General features: G+C 47.7%; 1 protein-coding gene across 4 annotated transcripts in view; it reads left to right on the top strand.

Annotated features, from left to right (window-relative positions):
* LOC147882391 (uncharacterized) overlaps positions 1–22,200 on the top strand; it is a 63,562-nt gene that overhangs the window by 17,803 nt on the left and 23,559 nt on the right. For 2 of the 4 annotated variants that reach the window (XM_087401029.1, XM_087401032.1), the window contains exons 4-7: positions 4,065–4,141; positions 4,254–4,333; positions 4,542–4,624; positions 4,723–4,794. In XM_087401029.1, coding sequence (XP_087257155.1) covers positions 4,065–4,141; positions 4,254–4,333; positions 4,542–4,624; positions 4,723–4,794 — 312 coding nt within the window. Of the gene's footprint in view, positions 1–4,064; positions 4,142–4,253; positions 4,334–4,541; positions 4,625–4,722; positions 4,860–22,200 lie in introns of those variants that run through there. The other 2 variants (XM_087401033.1, XM_087401030.1) reach the window with 2 other exon arrangements.

Below are 22,200 nucleotides of genomic sequence, written 5' to 3'. Positions count from 1 at the left end.
TCCACAATCAAAAGGGAGAGGAATCTAACAACCATTTCATGTTTATAAACTCTTCCCATGTAGCCATAGCTTGTCTAAGTCCACTGTCCACTTCCTGAAGGTAAGGCCTCCAAATGAAGAACTGCAAACTGGATTTTGGCAGCATGACTTCTTGGTCTTAATTTAAAGTAGTCTTCCAGCTTACTTGTCCATTCTTGCACCTCATTAGGTGAATTAGATTCCCCCTTGAAATTTTGTAAAATGATCTTATCCTTATACTCCTTGCCCAAGCTTGTACCTTGTCCCAACTCCTCCTGAATTTCACCTTGAGTAGCCTTCACAAATTGAGTAAAGGTCATGGCTTCTCTCACAAGGTCTAAGTGGTTGTAGGCCTGTGATATGGTCATCTCACGCACTTGTGGTTTTGGCATGCGTTGGTTTTCCATTTGTTGCAAAGGTCTTACCATGAGCTTTGTTTTGCTTCAATGGCAGTGTCTAATTGCTAACAATAATTTTGACTTGACAGGTGCGTAGAGCTCGAAAAGACAATCACTTTTCCTTTTTGGAGCGTGTGCAAATTCTTCTTGAATTGGAAGTTCCGGCTTGTCGAAGTTTTATGAAGAAGAGGTGGCTTGATGTGGCATTGGGGTTCATATGCTACACACACACTGTGCTTAGTAAGGGACTCTGTGCTTAGGTGGCACTATGCCATGTGGGCACACACACTGTGCTTAGTAAGGGACTTTGTGCTTAGGTGGCACTATGCCATGTGGTAGTCTTCTAACCCAATTGAGTTAACCCAAGGAAGTACACTTTAACCATGGTTCATTGTGGGTTGAGTTGGTCCTATCTGCCATGTGTCAATTTGTTGACCATGAACAGACCCTTACCTAACCTCACCTCGGTGGGTTCACTTGACTAACCCTATCTGCCACGTGTCTTGTCAAGGGACTGCCACGTGTCTTAATGTCTATACCTTTGTGAGACCTTTGCCTAGCTGTGTTGGTGTCACCCTCTCTTCATGAGTGCATGATGAAGAGAAGCTCGAGCTTTTGCAGATTTGGCCTCCATTTTCGAATCAATCGGATCACTCCCTTTTTTCGTCCCCAAAATCGGGTCATTTTCCAACCAAATGGCTTGGGGCTACCGCCTAAAAGGCGAAAACAATTGATGTTTCTAATTGTTTTTGTCCCGATCGTCGACAATCCACTTCGATCAACAACAATGCTTTTCCCCAGTCCCGAGGAGACGTCGTGGGACTCCTTTCTAGGACTTGACAGTGGACAGACCAAGCTCTGAAACTGAGGACCGATTTGATCGGGAGCAGCAGACCGTGCACAAATTTGAACTTGGAGCAGCAGATTTGAACTTGAAGCCTTGGCTTGTAAGGCTTCCCCCCCTACCCCCCGCTAGACGGGACAACACGCTGAAGATTAGAATAGGGGGACTCCCAGAAGATTGGTACAAAGAGGAGGACACATTTAGTGAAACATTGGCAAAGGTCAAAGCAAGCTTGCCCAACATTGAATGGACGGATGGTGAGGAGAAGGAGCATGACGACTCCAGACCAGCTTCTATTGGACTTCTTGAGCACATTGCTTTCCTCCATTGTAGTAAGAATTACTGTGACAAACTTCCTTGAGGAGGCCTCCTTGCAAGACTTCCTAAAGGAAGTAGTAAACATGAAATGGTCTCAATAAGTTTTGAACCATCACAAATCACTACCACTAAGTTTCCAATGTAACCAAGATACAAGCTGGTTGTGGTCTTGGTACCAACGTTAATGTGTGGTCACATACCAAACTTGATCGGTCACTTTGGTGACCAGAATTGTTGTGTCACTTGAGCGACAATGCATGGACGGCTCATGGAGTGACCAAGGTGCTTGAGTTGATGTTCTCAAGTGACCTAAGCATTGGACGTCTTTTGGCTCATGGAGTGACTATGGTACCAGGCTTTTTGATGAAGATGAGGAGACCAAGTTCTGGATTTGTTATTGTACCAAAGTTTATGTAGTTCAATAAGAGTAAACATTGGTTCATTAAGAAAGAGAGTCCAATTGGCTGTGATCACTTGCATTAATGTAGTACATGAAGCAAACAAGACACAAGACTTGAAGTAAAGACTGTACCTTAACCACGTGGTCACTTGAGTCCTCATTGGAAAGATAAGTACCAGACTCGATGTGGGCATTAGGTGGACAAAATGCCAACTTGGGGGGGAGGGGCAAGGAAAGCAAATGGTACAAGATTGAGGTCCAAATGGTATAGGACCAAACTCCAAATGATACAGGACCAAACTCCAAATGGTACAAGAAAACTGAGCTCCAAATGGTGCAGGCTCGATCTCCAAATGGTACAAGACCATAGCACCAATGATTGACCAAACTCCAATGGTACATGAATGGACCACACTCCAAATGGTACTAGAAGGGACCCAACTCTAAATGCTATAGGAATGGACCACAATCCAAATGGTACAAGGATGAACAACACTCAAAATGCTACTAGAAATAATAATGATATCCAAACGGTCTAGGGGAGTACCACATTTCAAATGGGACCATACCACAATCCAAATGGTCCCTAGAACCTTCCAAATGGTTCAGTACCAAACTCCAAATGGTGCAGTACCTCTCTCTCTATCTGCCTATAGTGTCCCCCCCTCCCCCTGCAAATCTCCTTCCCCCTTCTCTTCCTATCTGCCTACAGTCCCCTCCCCCCCTCTATGAATCTTGTCCCCCCCCTTTCTCCCTATCTTGCGTACACCCCTCCCATCCCTCTCTATTTTCCGTCCCCTTGTTGGCCGTACATACCATCCAGCCCCCCCTCCCCCTTTCTCATAGAGCCTCTACAAATCCCCTCATCCCTGTGCCTACCTCCTGTACACACAGCCACCCCTAATCCCTCTACAATCCCCTCAACCCCCCTCCCTATCTTCTGTAAAGCCTCCCCCCTCCCTCAATTTTGCCCTAGAAACACCCCCCACAACACCCCTTTCTACCTGGAATCCTCTATAGCCCCTCCTCTGTATTTTAGGTAAGCTCTCCCTACCAGCTCCCTCGACATCCACACCCCTTGGCTCTAGTTGTGCAGCTTGTAGCCCCCTCTCTGGTCGTACATCAACCCCTCTCCATCCCTCAAATCCCCTTATGTCTCAAAGTGTAAGTATCAGCCCAAGATAGCCAAGGATACAGTACTTGGCTACTATGGATCACAACGTAGGGTGTCAAAGAGACAAGCAAGTGACCGATCTGGTAGGGACCCAGCTCCTAGTTCAAGGTCAAGCATTGCACAAAATCTTGTTCCAATTTATAATGATGAACAGGATGAAAGGAACCTTGATGCTCTAGATTTTGAGGGATCTTCTTCTCATGGAAACATTGACTTCACACATAATGCAGAATCTGAGTACCATTTATCTCCGAACTCTACGGTCCAAGAGGAGGAACACTCAGATGGAGAGTCCCAGTCATTGTCCCTCACATCACTAGCCCCATCTGTGTCTGGTGCTACACTCTAAGTCACATTTGTTCTTGTGAATGACCCCAATGTGCACCTAGCCACAATTATTTCCGAGGTAGATATCGACGCTATGTATCTCACCACCTTTGATGCGAGTGTGTTTTCACCTATGGACAAGTCATTGTGCAGGGAGTTGATTTCATCCTATGCAAGACCTCCAACGCTTTCTTTTTTTTTTGGCTCTAGGAAGGTACTCACTCCCACTATGGTGTTTGCTTATCTTGGAATCCCAATGGCTCGTCTTACTTTACTTCAAATCATAATACATGCTATGAATGGTTCTCCCTAATCCAAGGCCTAAGCTAATGGTGCATGTCTACCTCTTTTCTTACAACCATAGGCCATTCATATTTGTGTGAATTCCTAGAGCTATCCTAAGCATGTGTCCATACAAGGCCATAGCATTTCTTACCTTTATTGAGGATCAAATGATCTATCATGCCAGCCAATCTGTATCATTTATGAAATTGTATGATTCCTCCTATCCTGAATTGCAGCTCAATGAGACATTTTACCTTAACAATTCAACTTACAGGTGGTTTTCTTTTATATGGGTTGTAGGTGCAAAGGCTGCTGTTCTTTGCTTTTCCACAACAGATAGATCATCATTTGAATCAATTGAAACTTGGAAACAAAAGGTAGAACACCAGCTCCCCTATGCCAAGAAGCTTCAGAATGATTATGCATGCATATAGCAGGTGCTGAAACCCTTTTTAACAGGCCTTTTAAAATTTTTCTCTGATTCCTTAGGTTGAGGAAGAGTGTGGGAAAATACCTATGGTTCTAGTCCAAAATAAAGTGGACCTTTTGGACCAAGTTGCTGTTGAAAGGTGCACACAGTTTCCTTTTGCAAATACAGTATTTCAATGAATGCAATCTTTTTGGTAACTCCCCAAAAAAGTACCGATCCAGCACTAATATGTGTCTTCGTTTATTTAAAGACTATCTTAGGAGGTAATCACATTATGTCTTGCCTTGAGTGAAAAAGAAATTATCTGGTTATTCAAATGTTAACTCCATGTAACATCACTGCTGCAGACATGAGACTGAAGCTCTTGCAGAGATACTTGGAATGCGCTTTTATAGAATATGTGTCAAGCAGAATCTCTATGTTTCAGAAGGTGATTCTCCTCTTAAAATTCTGACTTCTATATCATTACTGGACTGATCTTAACCAATAGATAAATGTTGAAATTTCATGATATGTTTACTCATGCAGTGTTTGAGTATTTGGCTGAGCTTTACTTACAGTGGGATTCACAAATGATGCAGACTCCCAGGATAGTAATCGGTGAGACTTGTCCTTAGATGCCAGTTATGGTTCATAGGTTTTTCTCACACTCTAAAGTTTTCCTGGAACTCGAACATACCGTTAAAAACCAAAAGACTTTATGGAGCGTCTCTCTATATTTGGCACTGCAATCATGCTGTAATGTAAAATGCATCCGCCTATGCTATGGTGTATTTATGAATAATTTTAGCAATTCAGACCCTTATGTTTCCTCTAGTATCTTGGCTAGAAACAACTTACTCTGCACATTTAGCGGTAGAAGGTCTCATCTTGGTGCTGATAACTTAGCTGTTGTGTTCTTCGACTGTCTCTGACTGTCTAATTGGCCTGCTTAAATATACTCATGACTGGATTTGGTTCCCACTTCTCGACTAGAACAACCCTACTGACTTACCATTTTCCCAGCGCCTGGATCAGTGTTCATGTAGCCCTCTATGTACATATTGCACCCAATGGATGTGTTTGTTGCGTCGATGTTCAATTGATATGCAAAAAACATCAAAACTAATTAGTTTAAATTAAAAATGGAGTGCTTTTGAGTTCCAACCCTTTGTAGTACATCTATTGCATTTCCTTCTTTTAAATTTTGTAATATCATCTTGATATACAGGATTTACACAGGTTTGAACTTCAAGTGTCATGTCTCTCACATGCTTTGTTGTGTCCCAATTTAGCAGATTTGCTTCTATATGGACCATTTTTTCGAAGAACTTATGTGAAGGTCTTTGTCTTTTAGCATGCTCTTGGCAATTTCTAAAGTGCTCTCATTTTCCTATTTTGCAACACCCTTCCAGTGTGATCTAGTATAGCTGGTGTCAGCTCCTTTTTGTGTAGAGATATATACAATGATACGGTGGTGTAGGATAGACTAGGACTTAGTCTATTTTAGAGTTTTTGTGTGCTCTAGTACTTGTACTTCATTTGGTTGAACATTTCAGTTGGAGTTCACTTGTGTTCACTTCTTGTTCTCTTGTGTTCACAACTCTTTCTCCATTCTTATTCCTACATGTGGTATCAGAGCTAGTCCTTCCAGCCCTGTCACTTGCTTTCCCGCTCTCCCGCGTGCTCTTGTTGCACTTCTATCGTGGAGAAAGAAGTTAGTTCTTGCTGGTCGACTTCTCTTTTGGCTGTCTTGAGCTCCCACGAGCTTTGCGTGATCTCGAGCTTCAGTTTTGTTGCGAGATTTTGCACCAGGAAGCACTCCTTAGCTGGGCGACTTCATTTTGCATCGCGCATGCAGTTTTTTCATGCAATTCTGGTTTTACCCCCCTTTCAGAGCTGTTTGTGCTCTCAGAATTTCATTCTGATAAAAAAATCGGAAGATACCAGCAATATCATTTATGTTTTGTTGATTTTTACTGATTTCCGTACATTTTTCCTTTGTATCGACTCTCCAGCTCGACATTTGCCTTGCCCATTGCCTCTCTAGCTCGTCACTCGCATCTCCAACTCTAGCTACGACTTGGTGTTTCGACTTTTGCTCCTGCTCCAGCTCAAGATCGTTGCTTCAACTCATTTTCAGCCTCTCCCAGTTGGTTCTTGCAGATAGCATTGCGCAGGTGTCTTGCAGACTGCATTGCACGATATATCAGTGCATTTGGGACAGTTTTTGGTTACACATTGAGTGGAAATTATTGCTCAGGTGTTGTGTATTTTTGAAGCCAAGTGTTGGTTGTAAGTGGATGCCTATTGTGTATGCCTACCCATGACATCTATTGTGTATGCCTACCCATGACATCGATTGCTCCACCCTCCCCTGGGGTAGAGGGGTTGTCACTGACATCATCTCCTCCATCTCTTCCTTCTTCTCCCACTACAGTTTTCTCACCAATTATGACACCCACTTTGGAGGGGTCATACACTGTTTCGCACTACGCCTCGACCTTTCTCTCCCCTCTGCCTCTTGTCACCTTCGGACAAATTGCCAAAACTGTCTGAAAGAGTCGACATGATGCAAAATGGGATACCCACAAGCTGCAAATGTACCTGCAAAAAGAACTGCAGTCCCAAAAGTGCAACTGGCTGCAAATGTTCCTGCAAATCCCAAACTAATACTGGCTGCAAATGCAAATTACGACTGGCTGCTCTGAAATGCCACTATATGCACAATGCAATCACTGCAAAAATGGCATCAACCAATCACTGCACTCTGCTGCAATGTGAAGTGCAATCCCAAATTGAAAATGCACAACCTAAATCTGAAATAGCGCACCCATGAGTGCTCAAATGCATCCAACGGAGCTCAAAAGCATCCACAACTATAAAGTACCTGCAAATGCGCCCAACAATGCAGAGTATCTGCAAATGCACATGAGAGTGCAAGAGTATGGGCTGCAAAAACAGTCCTGAAGCAAAATACACAGCTTAAAACACTTATTGAAAGTGCACCTTGGCCTGAAACACCTGCAAAACATGCAGAGTATCTGCAAATGCACATGAGAGTGCAAGAGTATGGGCTGCAAAAACAGTCCCGAAGTGAAATACACAGCTCAAAACACTTATTGAAAGTGCACCTTGGCCCGAAACACCTACAAAACAGTCCACTGACTGTGTGGGCAAGCTGGAGATGACAAAGGAGCTGAAGTGAGCTGTTTGGAGCTGAATGAAGTTGTTGGGAGTACTTTTGAACACAATACACGTGTAGAGAAGAGCTTGGAGCTGTTGGAACACACCGGGGAGAGGTTGGAGCTAAAAAAGAGTCCAGATCTGAGCAAAAGTGCCGAAAAACAGCTGAAAACTGCTCGAATCGCCTTCTAACAAGTCGTATGGACTCGAAATCAAGTTCCGACAAGTCGTACGGACTTGCGGCACTGTCGCGCAACTGTACAAAGAGATCCATACGGACTGTATGGACGAAAAAAACTAGTCAGTTTGTTTTTTTTTTGGGGTTTTTTTTTTTAAATTTTGTTTCCCCTCGCCTGAAATGGTGCGGGACAGATTTGTTTGTATACGGGCAGCTCCAAAATTTTTAAAAACGTTGAAATCGGATCTCAAAAGGTAAGTGAGCAAGAGTGCACACACAAGAAAGATCCAATAGAAATGTTCAAATGAAACAATACAAGTACTTGGTATATATAGTACCCAAGTACTACTGGTCAACCATAGGTTTGACTTTATGCCTACAATACCATATCTTTGTAATCTCTTACAAAGGCTTTACGCTGTCAACTCAGATTCGAAACAAAAAACAGTCTTCCGAGCGAACCAGAGACGCTACATGTGTACCATCAACTAGTACGCAGAAAGAAACTAGACTTTGTCCGCCGGAACGAGGAGTAGCTATTGAACATTGTGTTCAGTAACAACTCTAAGGACTTTTGGCAGAGATTTCTAGAGGGACGGTCCCTCCCACCACTCACTCACACTTAGGTGTGGTTTGATTATGCACGCACACTCTATGATATCCCAAATCAGCCAGTCCCTAACCTCTCACATATGCCACGTCCCACATCCTGCACCCTCTTCACTAGGGGGGGTAAAGGATGCCGTAATGAAGCTTCATAATGGACGAGCGAAGGATCATGAGGGACTATGCACTGAGTTCATTGCATATGGGATTAACCTCCTAGTCCTGATCTTAGCAAAGCTATTTAATGAAGCTGTTTGTTTGGGGTTTCCACGCACCTGGACCATAACACTATCTCACTCATTCACAAGGCAGGGGACCCCATGATCCTTGAGAACTACAGGACCATTATGATTGGACATGTCATGTCCAAAATTTATGTATCAGTACTTGATTCCGAGGTGTGCAGATTTGCGGAGTGTCGAGGACTTAGAGCAGCAGGACAGCAAGTTGGATTCCGGCGTGATCATGGGACCAGGGACCACATTCTTATGCTCAAATGTATGATCGAGGAGACGAGGGCACGGAAGCAGAGGGTTTACTGTTGCTTTGTGGATTTCCGCAAGGCATTTGACACGGTTTCGAGAGCCCGCCTTATACGGCGCCTACAGGATTTGGGTTACGACCAGGAGATCATTTGGGCTATCATGGCACTTTATGAGAGAGTTTCAGGCAGAGTTTGGGTAGAATCTGGGTGGACAGACGAGATCATGAGCTCTATCGGGTTTAAACAAGGGTGTCCATTATCACCTATCTTGTTTGGCCCCTACATTGACGAGATTGAGACAGTGATGCAGACATAGGGGGGGTAGGTTGCTCTCTTGCGAGCACACTGATTCACATATTGCTTTATGTAGATGACGTGGCTCTTGTCTTCCTCAGTAGAGAGGCTCTAGAGACACCTTGACGTAGTACAGTCCTTTTGTGAGCCTGGGTAAAACCAAGGTTATGATCTTCAATACATCTCGAGCCGTCATGCGCTAGGAGCAGTTCACATTTGATGGGTCACCTGTTGAGGTAGTTTCATCATACACTTATCTTGGGGTTGTCTTTTTTGGACCCATCTTCACTATGAGACCCGCGATGCAGGCACGCTTGAGCAGAGGATATGCTTCATTGGCTAGACTAGAGAGGCAGTGCTTCCGCTCTCACTTTCAGGATCCACAGACCAAAGGGTTGCTTTTTGACTCCTTGGTCCGTCCAGTGGGGATGTATGGCAGTCCATGCTGGGGCCAGACTTGTCGGATATAGAGTGGGCTAGGGTGGAGCGGTTACAAGTTCTCATGTTATAAGCCATCCGTTCCTCACCAAATCATTCGGGCGGAGTTTGGGTCACCCCCATTACAGCTAGATGTTGCATTTCAGGTCATCACGTATCTGTACCAAGTCAGGGAGTATGGGGATTACACCTCTGGGCGTAGCAGGCTACCATGGCTAGCACTGTCCTCTTCTATGGCACTTGCAGTAGGAGGAGACCAAAGGTGCTGGTATGCATGCAGAGAGAGATGGTTTGAGGGACGGGGGCTCCACATGGATAGACTACCTCCATTCTAGTATAGCATGGATGCTCCGTTTTCTCCCCTCATATCGCACGAGGTCAACCAGGTTATAGGTGAGGATCTATTATAGCTACACATATTCCGGACTTGGCTGGGCCGGAGTGATCTTCTAGTGAAGTTGGGCTTCTACAGAGATTACTTGTCACATATCATAGTGGAGGGTTTTATTGATCCACCAGGGTACACGCAGATTTACTTACCCCACTCACTGAGAATCTCTCTGGGCAGTTCCGGGTCTCCTCACATAGACTTTGTATCGAGAGCGGCAGAGCAAAGAGACTACCCAGGGAGAGGCGCATATGCACTTTGTGTGACATGCAGGAGGTTGAGACAGCGGAGCACTTCATCTTCAGGTGCCCTGTTTACTATGAGATTCGAGGACGTTTTTACTGCCTCTTTAGAGACAGTTATGGGATTTTAGCCTGATTCATCTCCTAGCCAGACCGGCGATGTTTGGCAGGTTCATTCATGAGGCACTTAGACACTGCGAGAGGATACTTCGAGCAGATCACATGGACACCCACGGGACGAGGCCTCGACATGACCTTGACCTAGAGCCCCGACAGCTCAAACAAAGGGTTGACACACAGATCACACTTGGGGACATCCCCTCCATGTTTAGAGTCAGGTCCCGCCTGACGGGGGTCACAATAGCCCTAGTTAGATGCAGAGCTATGACCAGGAGACATGCTAGGGCTGCACCTTTGAGTGGCTGACAACACTCTATTGCTGATTTCATGCCCCCATTGCCTCATCCACCCTGTTGTCTTGATGGTGATGATGATGATGAGATAGTTGACTACCGACATTACATGACTATGTTGTACTTAGGATTTAGTACTGACATTTTGCATTTTTTGCATTCGCATTAGTGTGGATGCTCATTTAGTAGCTCCACCACCATAGGTCATTTGTACCAGGTTTTTCACAATCTCATAGACCCATCGGTCTTCCGAAGACTTTAATAAACTTACTTTCTTTCTTTCTTTCTATTGCAGTGTGAGCCATTGTTTGGCTGAGATTCAGGCTGATTTTTTGGGCAGAAGCACATTGCATTTGATCCAGTGTTTGGCTGTGGTTGAGGACAATGTTTTGGGGCAGAAATATTGTGCTTGATTGCATTTTGTGTCTAGGAAGGAATTCAGGTTTGAGTAGAATTTTTGGGGCATATTTATTGCTATTTCAGAGCAGCCACTGTCAGTGAATGCCATTGCAGTGATTGCATAGCAGTCAGTGGTCTTTCAGTTGTCCATTTGCTGTCTTTTCCTTTGCAGATACACTTGCATTTATTCTTGAGCTTGGAATCATGTCTCTCAATGAGAATTTCGGTACCATGACTGAGGCAGATAAGTTGGATGGACCCAACTATGCTTTGTGGTCACTTACACTCAATAATATCTTGGTTGGAAAGGCTTATGGGACATTGTGAACGGGGATGAGATTAGACCTGGTGCATCTAGCTCTAGTGCATCTTCCACTACCACTCAGGGTTCTATTGACACTACTCATGTTGTTCCCACAGAAGATCAGAGGTGGGTTTTTTTTTTCCCCCAAGAAAGAGACTTCCATTAAGTAAGAGAAAAAACCCGCGAGAGCAAGCTCAAAGAGGAGTACATCATGAAATCATGAGGATAAATAAAAATCCCCTCAGAGTGAGGTGGAAAACAACCAAGGCTGAGGCTGAAAGGGCCACCTCAACCCTGTAGTAGTCTCAGAGAAGAAAGGAGAATCCTTCCATTCCCTGAAGAAAGAAGCCCTCCTAGCTGAGGCTGCACGGGAGTCTCCCTGGATACCCGTCCATACGGCCATCAAAGTATGTACGGTGTCTGTCCAAATACTAGCCAATGTGTGCGAGGGATAAACCTGAGTACCCTCTAAAGCCTCTGTGCATCTGGCTCTCCAGATATGCGAGGATGCTATGCTCGCTAGAATCTCCCAAGAAGTATCCACAGAGGCATGTACAGCTGTAAAAGGAAGGTGTGGTACCACATCCAACGAACAGGACTCAATTCGATGACGTTGAACCGAAATGGCCCGAGAGGAGTCAAATCTCTCATAGAAAACCTGAGGTCCTGTAAGAGAAAGCCAAGCCAGTGAAGCCCCATGTCATAAAAAATGGGGAGTGGGCAAAGTGATTGAAAATCCTGGCTACCCCCATCCAAATCATCCTCCCTGTTTGCAATCCCAGAAGCAATGCTGAATAGTCTCCGAAGCAGAGAGGCATCGAGGGCAAGTAGGGTCGGCTCCGAACCTGGACCTCCAAAGGTTCACTGCAATCCCACCATGGATAGAAAGCCAAAAGAAGATAGTGATCTTTCTATTCCTGTGGGATTTCCATAGTCTCCTCCAGAAGCACCTCTACAGATCCGCAGTGATATCAAATGTCTCCTAATGAGGAACTCTGGAAGGTCTTCAACCTCTACTACTGAGCTGAAATCTCCTAGCATTACTGACCGTGTAATGAAAGAAGGGGATGCTCTTCTCTCGATGCCCTGCATCAATCCACTCCCACTCTTCGGGGTCCCACTGCAAATACCTGATGGGAACTCCCCCATAGAGCCAGAGCCTCCAAGACCCGGTGGAGAGTAGCTGGGGGTCTGGGTCTAGGAACCACTCTGAATTTGATCCCTACACAGCCTGCGGAAAGCTTTCCAAGACCCCATAGATGATCCAGTCCCCTCTCCCACCTGGAGCACTGCATGTAGAGTGAGGCACCCAGTGGTCTGCCATGATCATCTAAAAGACTATCATTCCACATGATGGGTTGCCTATCAATCTCTTCCCGAGAGGAAGGAGGAATCCTCTGAAGAGTGCTTCCGAAACTGGCCCAAGCTTTCAGAATGCTGATCGAAGGGATGCCCAAACTTTGTCTTTGATTGCATTGTCTGTGAAGACACACATTAAGTCCACTATAAAGTCTTGCAAGACTTTAATGGCAGCTTGGGATAGAGTGAAAAGAATGAAGCAAGAAGCATTGCTTTGAATAATAAGCTCAATGACTTGTCCATGCAGGAAGGTCAAACTATTTAAGCTCGTATTGCAAAGATTATTGACATTCGGGATGAGCTCGCAGTTATTGATGAGGATATAGAAGCAAGAAATTGGTCTCTGTCACCCTCAATAGTATGGCACCCTCATATGATACGTTTGTTACTTCCTTGACTATTATGCTTAGGGCTGTTCCACTCAGTTTTGAGGAGTTAGTTGGCTTGCTCTTATAGGAAGAAATACGGACTTCCAATTCAGCCCGTTCGAGTGAGCAAGCACTTGCCACTCATGGAAGGGTAAATTTTAGAAAAAGACCAGCCATGCTTGTCAGCCTAGGAAGGAGGGGAATGCAAACACAAATGCAGGGAATGCAGATAAAGGTGCAAAGATGAAGAAAAGCAAATGCAATTATTGCAAGAGACCTGGTCATTACATTGCAGAGTGCGAGAAAAGGATTGCCAATGAGAAAAAGAGGCAAGGCACAAGTAGTAATTATGTGGAACGAGCTGAAAATACCAATGCTTCACCATATCATGCAAACTTTGCACAAGAGGGAAAGGATTATGTGTTTACTGCATTTGAGGACAGTTTTGGTGCCAGGGGGGATTTAGTTGCACATGATGCTTCTCTTGCTTCATTTGGCGATTCTTCATTTGTTGCTATAGATACTTGGTATATAGATAGTGGTGCATCGAAGCACATGACTTATAGGAAAGAGTGGTTTGAAGAAATCAAACCTATTTATGGCAGACAGGTTACTTGTGCCAATGATGCCACTCAGGACACATCACAGGAGTGGGAGATGTTCCCATCCTTCTAGATTTAGGAAAGAAAAAGTATATCCGTGATGTCTAGTATGTTCTTGACTCGAGGAATAATCTTGTTTCCGTTCCATCCATGGCTCATGATCAACACATGCCTATGCAATTCCAGGATGATCAATGCAGGATCAAGGATCTAACGAAAGGGTACGAGATTGTGCCTATAGGTTCTTATGAGGCCAGCATGGATCTTTACAAGCTTGATGCTCAGCCCTATTTGGTACCAGCTGAAAAATCCAAGCTTGATGATAAAAGCATTATATGCATCTTTGTGGGATATAGCACTGAAAGCCGAGGCTTTAGGCTTTATGATCTAGCCATGAGGAAAGTAATCATAAGCAGGGATGTTTTGTTTGTAGAGCATGATAGCATGCAGCCCATGAGTGAGGAGTTTCCTCCATATGATGATACACCTCTGGACCTCATTGGGTTTGAGGATGATGCTGATTTGGGTTCTCCAGTTGATGTTCCCTCTACCTCTCAGACTCCAGCAGGGTTGCCACATGTTGAGGGTTCTTTTCCCTCAAATGTTTCAGATTTGCAGCCAGCTCATGGGGAGGGACAGCCCAATATTTGGAAGCATTATCAGCGCTGTGCAAAGGATGTTACTCCAGATGCACTTCTATATGCTATTCCCAGCAGGACAGCTGAGAATTCAGTTTCTTGATGGGCTAGGTTGACACTTGCAGATGTTAAAGATCAACCTATACTGGGGAGAACCAGGGCCAGCAGTACTCAGAATGCTAAGAAGCAGGTGAATTTCACTCTCATGACCCAAGTGATGGAAGCTAAAACTGAAACTCAACACTTTGAGGATGCTTAGGGCAATCCAGCATGGCTGAAAGCCATGGAAGCTGAGATTAGATCTATTCAAAAGAATGCTACATGGGACTTGGTTGATGCGCCCATTGGCAAGGATGTGGTTGGCACCAAAAAGATTTACAAAATAAAGTATCATGCAGATGGTACAGTTGAGAAGTACAAAGCCCATTTAGTTTCCAAGGGGTATGCACAAGAAGAGGGGATAGATTATGAGGAGACTTTTGCTCTGGTGGCCAAGATGACTACCATTCGCTCTATCATCTCTCTTGCTGTGTTTTATGGTTGGTCTATGTACCAGATGGATGTCAAGTAGTACCACCTTCCTTAATGGGGATCTCAAGGAGGAGGTCTATGTGCATCAGCCCTAGGGTTTTGTTGTTCAGGGACAAGAGCACAAGGTATGCAAGCTCAGGAAAGCCTTGTATGGGCTGAAGCGAGCGCCTTGTGATACATCAGTTCTTGTTGTCCTAGGGCTTTGTCCACACTCATACAGAGCCAAATTTATATGTTCTGCAACAAAAAACAGATTTGGTCATGCTTGTGCTTTATGTCGATGGCATCATACTCATTGGCAATAATTTGCAGCAAATTGCAGCAGGGCAGTCGGTCTTGTGTCAGACCTTTGACATGACAGATTTGGGCCTCTTACACTGCGTCTTGGCATTGAATTTTGGCAAACCCAAGGAGGGATTTCTATGTCACAAACAAAATATTCGAAGGGGTTGTTGCATGAATTTAAGATGGAGAACTGTAAGCTTGTGGCCACTCCATTGGAAAAGGGAATCAAGTTGAGTAAGCATGATATAGCTGAAAAGTTTGATGGCACATTGTACAGGCAGTTGGTGGGCAGTTTGATCTACTTATGCTCCACACGACCAGACATTGCCTATGCCACAGGGCTTCTTGAGCCAGTTCATGCCCCACAGTCATGCATTGGAATGCAGTGAAGAGGGTTCTCAAATATGTACAGGGTACACTTTCCTATGGGCTACATTATGCTCCAGATGGTGGCATTTCTCTAAGTGGCTTCACCGACTCAGATTGGTTAGGGGACATCGATGATCGTAGGTCCACTTTTGGCTATTGCTTCTCATTGGGCTCAGCGTGCATCTCATGGCTTAGTAAGAAGCAAGACCGCGTGTCTCTCTCCTCCAGTGAAGCATAATACAAAGCTACAAATTCAGCCACCATGGAATGTATGTGGTTAAGGAAGCTTCTGCACGACTTGCATCATGCTTAGGAAGGTGAGGCAACTCCGATCTTTTGTGACAGCCAGAGTTGCATTGCTATTGGAAACAATCACGTATTTCATGCTCGCATGAAACACATAGAAAATCACTATTATTATGTGCAGGATTGTATCACAGATGGCTTCATTGATCTCACATGTTGTTCCACTGGGGACAATGTGGTAGATATCTTCACTAAAAGCCTGTCAGCGCCTCTTTACACATGACATTGACATGGCTTGGGGATAAGAGACATTCAAACAATGTCAAGGGGGGTTGTAAAATGACATTGTTTTCTTTTGTACTCCCATAGGTTGCTATATCCACATGTGGATGAATTTGTGCAACCACGATACTTTAGGTACTGCAAGTGCTTTTGAGATCATTCCAAATCATTTCAGCCATATCATTGAGGGGGGATTTGTAGCGATATATACAATGATATGGTGGTGTAGGATAGACTAGGACTTAGTCTATTTTAGAGTTTTGTGCTCTAGTACTTGGACTATACATGCCAAGTAGTTCATTTGGTTGAACATTTCAGTTGGAGTTCACTTGTGTTCACTTCTTGTTCTCTTGTGTTCACAACTCTTCTCCATTCTTGTTCCTACATTTTGTACCCGTATGAAAGGCTTAGCACGATCCCTCACTTTCACATGGTATAAGAGCATAGGTTTAGCTAAGCCTAGATTTGTTTTTAGATTGAGAGTTCTTCATTCCTTTTGAGTATTCGAGAGAAAACCTTCCACTTTGCTTGATAGATTTCATTCTTTCCATTCAAGTCACAGGTGTCTCTTTTATTCAATTCAGAAATTTCATAGAAAAGAGATCTTCCAAAGCTCTAAAGAGACTAAGGATCTTTCCAAGATTGCCTATCCTGTCGAGATCTATCTAGCTTATTCTACTTCTAAGAGGCAATCAACAAAGCAAACTAGCAGCAAGCACTGAAGCATGAGCGGCTTAATAGACAAGTAAGACGATGGCAAACCAAGTGACCTATGGAGCAGCGAGATTGGCTAGACAATGTGCAAGCGCAAGAACACACAAGCAAGCGAGAAGTATACAATAGAGCATGACCTAGAGATGACTTGAGCGACAACTACAACAACTGGCTTAAAAAAAGAGCAGTGTGGAAGAGCTGTGACCAGTGTGCAAGAAGAAGCTCACAAGAGAGCTCACAAAAAGGCCTCAACAACCCACACCACAATACAAAGACAGATGGACGCTCGAGTAAAATTACAAGCAACAACAAGGCAAAGGCCCACACAGTCAAGCACGACTGAGCACACAAGAATGGAGCAGCTGCAAATGAAGCTTCCACGCTTTGTAATAGCAGCAACAAGCTAAAAGCAAGGAGCCAAAGCCAGTCTTTGAGCAACAAAGAGTAGCACCAGAGAAGCTAGAGCAGCCGCCACACTCAACGGCTCGACCAACAATGAAACACAAAACACAGTGATGCTCAACAGACTCAATGACGTGATTGCCTTCACTGGCGGACTGATAGACGAAAGCATAGACCGGACGGCGAGCCGAACTCCTACTTTCCTCATGCCTCTATGCGCAGAATACGTCGCCTTCGTTGTCAAATCTTCTTTCTTTTTAAAAGGTTCTCATTGATTGACACGTGGAATGATTGGAATTGACCATGGTTTAGTTTGTTAGCTTCGGCTAAGGTTAGAGGCCTGCCACGTGGCTTAGTGCCACCTAAGCATGCTCCCCCTTGCTAAGCACAACTTTGCATGCTACATGTGAACATCCTCTGCCACATCATCATGTTCATCTTTATTGATGAAATACTTTGACAAGCCATAAATTTCAATCCAAAAAGAATTTGTATGCGCTCTAAAAAGAGAAAATAACTGGTTTTCTCTGAGCTCTACGCGGTTGTCAAGTCAGTTTTGCTATATGCAATTAGACACTGCCAGATTTGAAAGTTTCTTCAACTAGTGAGACCTTTTGCAATGGCAATACGCACCCCAACTGTTGAGAAGTTCACTTGGAAAGGATTTCACACTTGGGCTACACAGATGAGGTACCTACTGATGCATCACAAGCTTTGGAAGATTGTAAAAGAAGACATACCCACTACACAAAATGAAATGTGGAAAGAAAAAGACAAAGTAGCACTATCACTCATTGGCTTGAACTTAGGTCTGAACATAATTCATCACATAGACTCTAAGGATCATGCTAAAGATGCATGGGATGAGTTGAGTACAGTGTTTGGTAATAAAGCAAAGAACCAAGAAATTCATCTTAAGATTGAATTCTATGGTTTGCACATGAGCTTCCATGAATCCATGACACAATTTGTCAACAAGATCAAACGAATTATGACCCAGTTAGAAGGCATAAATATAAAAGTAGGAGAAAAGGATGCACTTGCAATCCTTCCTAAAAGCATGCGTGAAGAGTACAATGCACTGACAACAACTTTAAAGAATCTTCCAGATCCAAAATTCTTCTTTATGAGATCACGTAACAAAGAAGCAGAGATGAAAGCTCCTGCGAGCTTCCCCTCCCCCCCTCGCCGTTAGCCCCTACCTCCCCCCTCGCTCCCCCCCCCCTCGCCGCGACCACCTCCACCCCTCCCGTCCGCCCTCGACCCCCGTCCCCTCTCCTCCCCCCCCGCCGGCACCCCGCTACCCCTCGCCTCACCTCCGCTCCAGCCGCCCCTCGCTCCATCCCGCCCCCTCGCTCCATCCCGCCCCCTTACCTCCGCTCCATCCCGCCCCCTCGCTCCAACCCGCCCCTCGCCCCCGCTCCAACCCCCCCCCTCGCCGCCGCTCCAACCGCCCCCTCCGCTCCATCCCGCCTCGCCTCGCCTCGTCCCCCCCCCCCCCCCCCCCCCTTTCTCTCCAGCCCGCCTCGCCCTCGCCCCGCCTCCGCTCCATTCTGCCCCTTGCTGCTCCCTCGCCATCCACCCCGCTCCAACCCGCCCCCTCGCTGCTCCTTCACCCCCTCGCTTCACCCGCCTCCGCCTCATTCCGCTCCCCCCGCCCCCCCGCTTCACCCCTCCACCCCCGCCATTCCAACTTCACCCCCCGCCCTCCCGCCCCCTTCCGTACTCCCCGCATCCCGCAGCCTTCGCCCCGCCCTCCGCTTCGACCCCTCCGACCCTTCATTTCGCCTCGCCCGCCTCACCCCCAGGCTCCACCGCCGCTTCATCCCCTTCTTGGGTGGCAGCCTGTTTTTCTTCATCGGAAGCTTGCAGTTAGTCTTGGCGGTATGGCGGCCCCCAGCCCGGATCCGGAGGCCCAGTCGGACCCTCCCTCTCCAGATGCCTACCGCGTTATCCTGACAGAGCAACAATCATCCCGTGTTCAGGAGGTAGCCAGTGACTTTGCTCGTACCTCTGTTTACGGTAGAGTCATTGGACACTCCCCCTCCAGGTCTACCATCAGGGACTGGCTCCAGTCCACTCTCTTGCTAGAGGATGGCCATATTGAGGAGGTTCCGTATACCTCGCCACCCAGTGACACTAGTTTTTCCAGGGCTTGCTACTGAGCTGCGGCCGATTGTCAGGGACTTGGGCTCCCATTTTGGCTGGGTTATGCACGACACCTTTGCCGACGCGGTGACCACGGCAGGAGCTCCCCGAGTCCGTGTGGCTGTGGCGGATCCTGCGACTCTCCCTGCAGTGATCGAGATCGTGACAGGTGCCGGCAGTATCACCCAGAGCATGATAGTCACCGGACAGCCAGGTCAGTGCCTGCGGTGCCATGGCTTTGGGCACTTGGCGGCTGCTTGTCCACGCTTTGCCAGCTCGTCTCGACCCTCCCCGCCCCCGCCCCCTCCGCCCCCACCTCCCCCCCCCGGACAGCCACGTCAGGAGGAGCCGAGGCAGTCGGAGCCTGGGCCAGAGGTAGTGGGCGGTTGGACCGAGGTTCGAAGGAAAAGAGGAAAGAATAAGAAGATCTCGGATAAAGGCAAGGAGGCAGAGGTCACCCTTTCTGCAGCAGCACTCCAGAGACCTGACAGGCAGATGCCCCAGGGACCTGGGAGAGCTTCTTCTTCGACGGCAGCCCGCCCTCCACAGCCTCAGATCCTCCTCTCTCCCACCCCCCCGCCTTCTCCCCAGTTTCCCCCCCCTTCGCCCGCCCCGCAGTTTCAGCCCCCGCCTCCTTTTCCTCAGTCCCCTCCCCCTCCCCCTCCCCCTCAGCCCCAGTTCCAGATGCATCCCCATCCCCCCCCTTGCTCCCCTCGCCCCTCCTACAGAGTTAGTTGCACCGTCGCCTTCCCAGCCGAGTGCAGCCTCCGCTCCACCTCCTCCACCTTCTCCGCCAGTCGCCTCCGTGGAGCCCGAGTCGCCTATCCCGCAGCCTCCTCCCCCTCCCCCCCCGATTGCAGGACACCCGGAGTCTGTACCACCAGTGGAGCAGGTTTCCCTTCCCGCTAGCCCCTCAGTGGCAGACTCAGCTGGGTCTCAGCTCCAGGAGAGAGAGCTCCCTCGAGACTTTTACAGATCTGGCCCCTGGGACTACCTGGATGTGGCCGACCTTGGGACCTTCCCGGCTTGTCTCGACATTAGTATCTTCATGCTCCGCAAAGGGGCGGATGGGAAGATTGCTGCCTTGGCTCCCAGGGATGGCCCTAGCTTCGCCTTCACGTTCCTCAGCGATGGCACCGAGACCTGGACAGACGACTCGGTGTGGGAGGCTCTCAGAGAGCAGACACACGCCCAGATTTGCTCCTGGATAGGCCCGTCCGGTGGGCAGCTCCTCGAGACTCAGTGGTCCGAGGGCGATGTGCGCTTGCGGTGGCGTTGCGCTGCCAAACGTTTCCGATTGATCGTGATCCTCAGACCCCCCCTGGCATGGCCTCTTCCCCAGGATGTCAGAGCTTGGTCCCAACAGAAACTCCGAACCTTCTACGGGATGACCACTTCAGAGATCTCGAGCTGGCTCGAGAAAGCATTTGCTCATGGCACTAGAGGCCTCTCGCCATTGCTGAAGGTGTTGAAGAACGGGCAGGACGACCCCGTCTCCCCCTCCAAACCTTCTCACAAGCGGCAGCGCCTCCACTCCGATATGTCTGATTCTTCTTCGACTTCGACTGCGAGCAGACAGCTGTTCGCAGCCCCCCATCCCTCTCCATGAGCCTACACCTCGTATCCTGGAATGTGAACGGGTTTCACTCTTCGAGCACCCGTGGTCCCAGGAAGCTCATTTTGCGTCAGGAACTTCAGCCTGCAGTGATTGGTCGATTGGATGTACTGCTGCTCCAGGAGCACAAGCTTTCTGCGGCTCATGCCCGTAGCTGCGGGAAGGTTCTCCCTGGACGCTCCTACACTTATTGGGAGCCTTCGATCGGCGCACAGGGGAGGAGCGGGGGGGTCTGTACCTCCGTGTGCGAGCAGTTAGCTCAGTTAGTTTTCGGTCACGGCACGTTGATCCCAGGCCGAGCCCTTTGGGTAGGCCTGAATTTGGAGGGATCCAAGATAGGAATCCTCAACATTTATGCTCCCACAGACCTCCGATGCAGAGCCACCTTCTGGAGGACACTTACAGGGATTCTTCCAGACATGGATTCCTGGATTGTTGGAGGAGACTTCAACAACCTGGAGACCTTGGAGGACCAGCAGGGTAGAGATCCGGAGTTCACAGGTATGGCTCAGGCAGAGCAGTCAGCTTGGGACTCTTTCATCTTCGCGACAGGAGGGAGGGACAGTTGGAGAGACCCGTCCTTCCGGCGTTGGCACGGGAGCCTGGACTTCTCTTGGGGCTTCCGCAGGGAAGGAGGCAGACTCCTGGAGCGGCTTGATAGGTTTTATGTCAGTGATTGGGCCATCAGCAGAGGTGGCCAGGCGGGCATTGTTCCAGGGACGACACTCTCCGACCATGCGCCTGTGCTCCTTTCATTAGATTCGGCAGCCCAGACTCTCCCCCCCCGATCATGCAGGATTCCCGATTCCATCTTCTCGAGGGTGGACGTCCGTAGCAGCATTTGCAGTCTTTGGGACAGAGACTGGGGGGAGGGCGTGGATCTGGTAGACTCGGTCGCGCAGGCTCTGCAGGAGTCCAGCCAGATCTGCCAGCTCGCAGCCCTACAGGTTCGACAGGATTGGTGGGGCAGAGAGAGAGCTCTTCGGAGGGACCTCGCCTCCATTCAGCGACTTCAGCAGTCTTCCCCGGGCTCGGAGGAGCTTCGGATCCAGGCCCTTCGAGCCAGAGCCCTCTTGGAGGAGACCCTCCAGCGTCGCTCCGAGTTCTCCTATCACGCCTCTCTCTCCTTCTGGGCCCGGAAGGGTGACCGGATGTGCACGGAGTTCTTCAGGACACACGGCCGGAGAGCTGCAGGTGATCAGCTACGGAGTCTCAGGACAGCGGATGGTCACATTGTTACGGACCCGGGGGAGGTCCTGGGGTTGGCCACTGACTTCTACAGGACCCTCTTCCAGCAGGAGCCACTTGCCCCTCGTGCTAGTCGTGACCGTGAGGAGGTGTGGAGGCACATTCCATCCCTGGTCCAGCCTAGCATGCAGGCGACGTTGTTGGCGCTGTTCACCTCGGATGAGATGTTGGAGGCCTTGATGGCTATTGATGGGCAGAAATGCCCAGGTGAGGATGGGCTATCCCGAGCTTTCTTCACCTCCTTCTGGGACCAGATCCATCAGCCCCTCCTTGCAGCTCTGCAGGGGA

The sequence above is a fragment of the Dipteris shenzhenensis genome, chromosome 29 (genome assembly GCF_047967505.1).
Source record: "Dipteris shenzhenensis isolate YYH24624 ecotype China chromosome 29, Dip_SZ_1.0, whole genome shotgun sequence".
NCBI classification, from domain to species: Eukaryota; Viridiplantae; Streptophyta; class Polypodiopsida; order Gleicheniales; family Dipteridaceae; genus Dipteris; species Dipteris shenzhenensis.
This window is presented reverse-complemented; position numbering and strand designations above follow the sequence as displayed.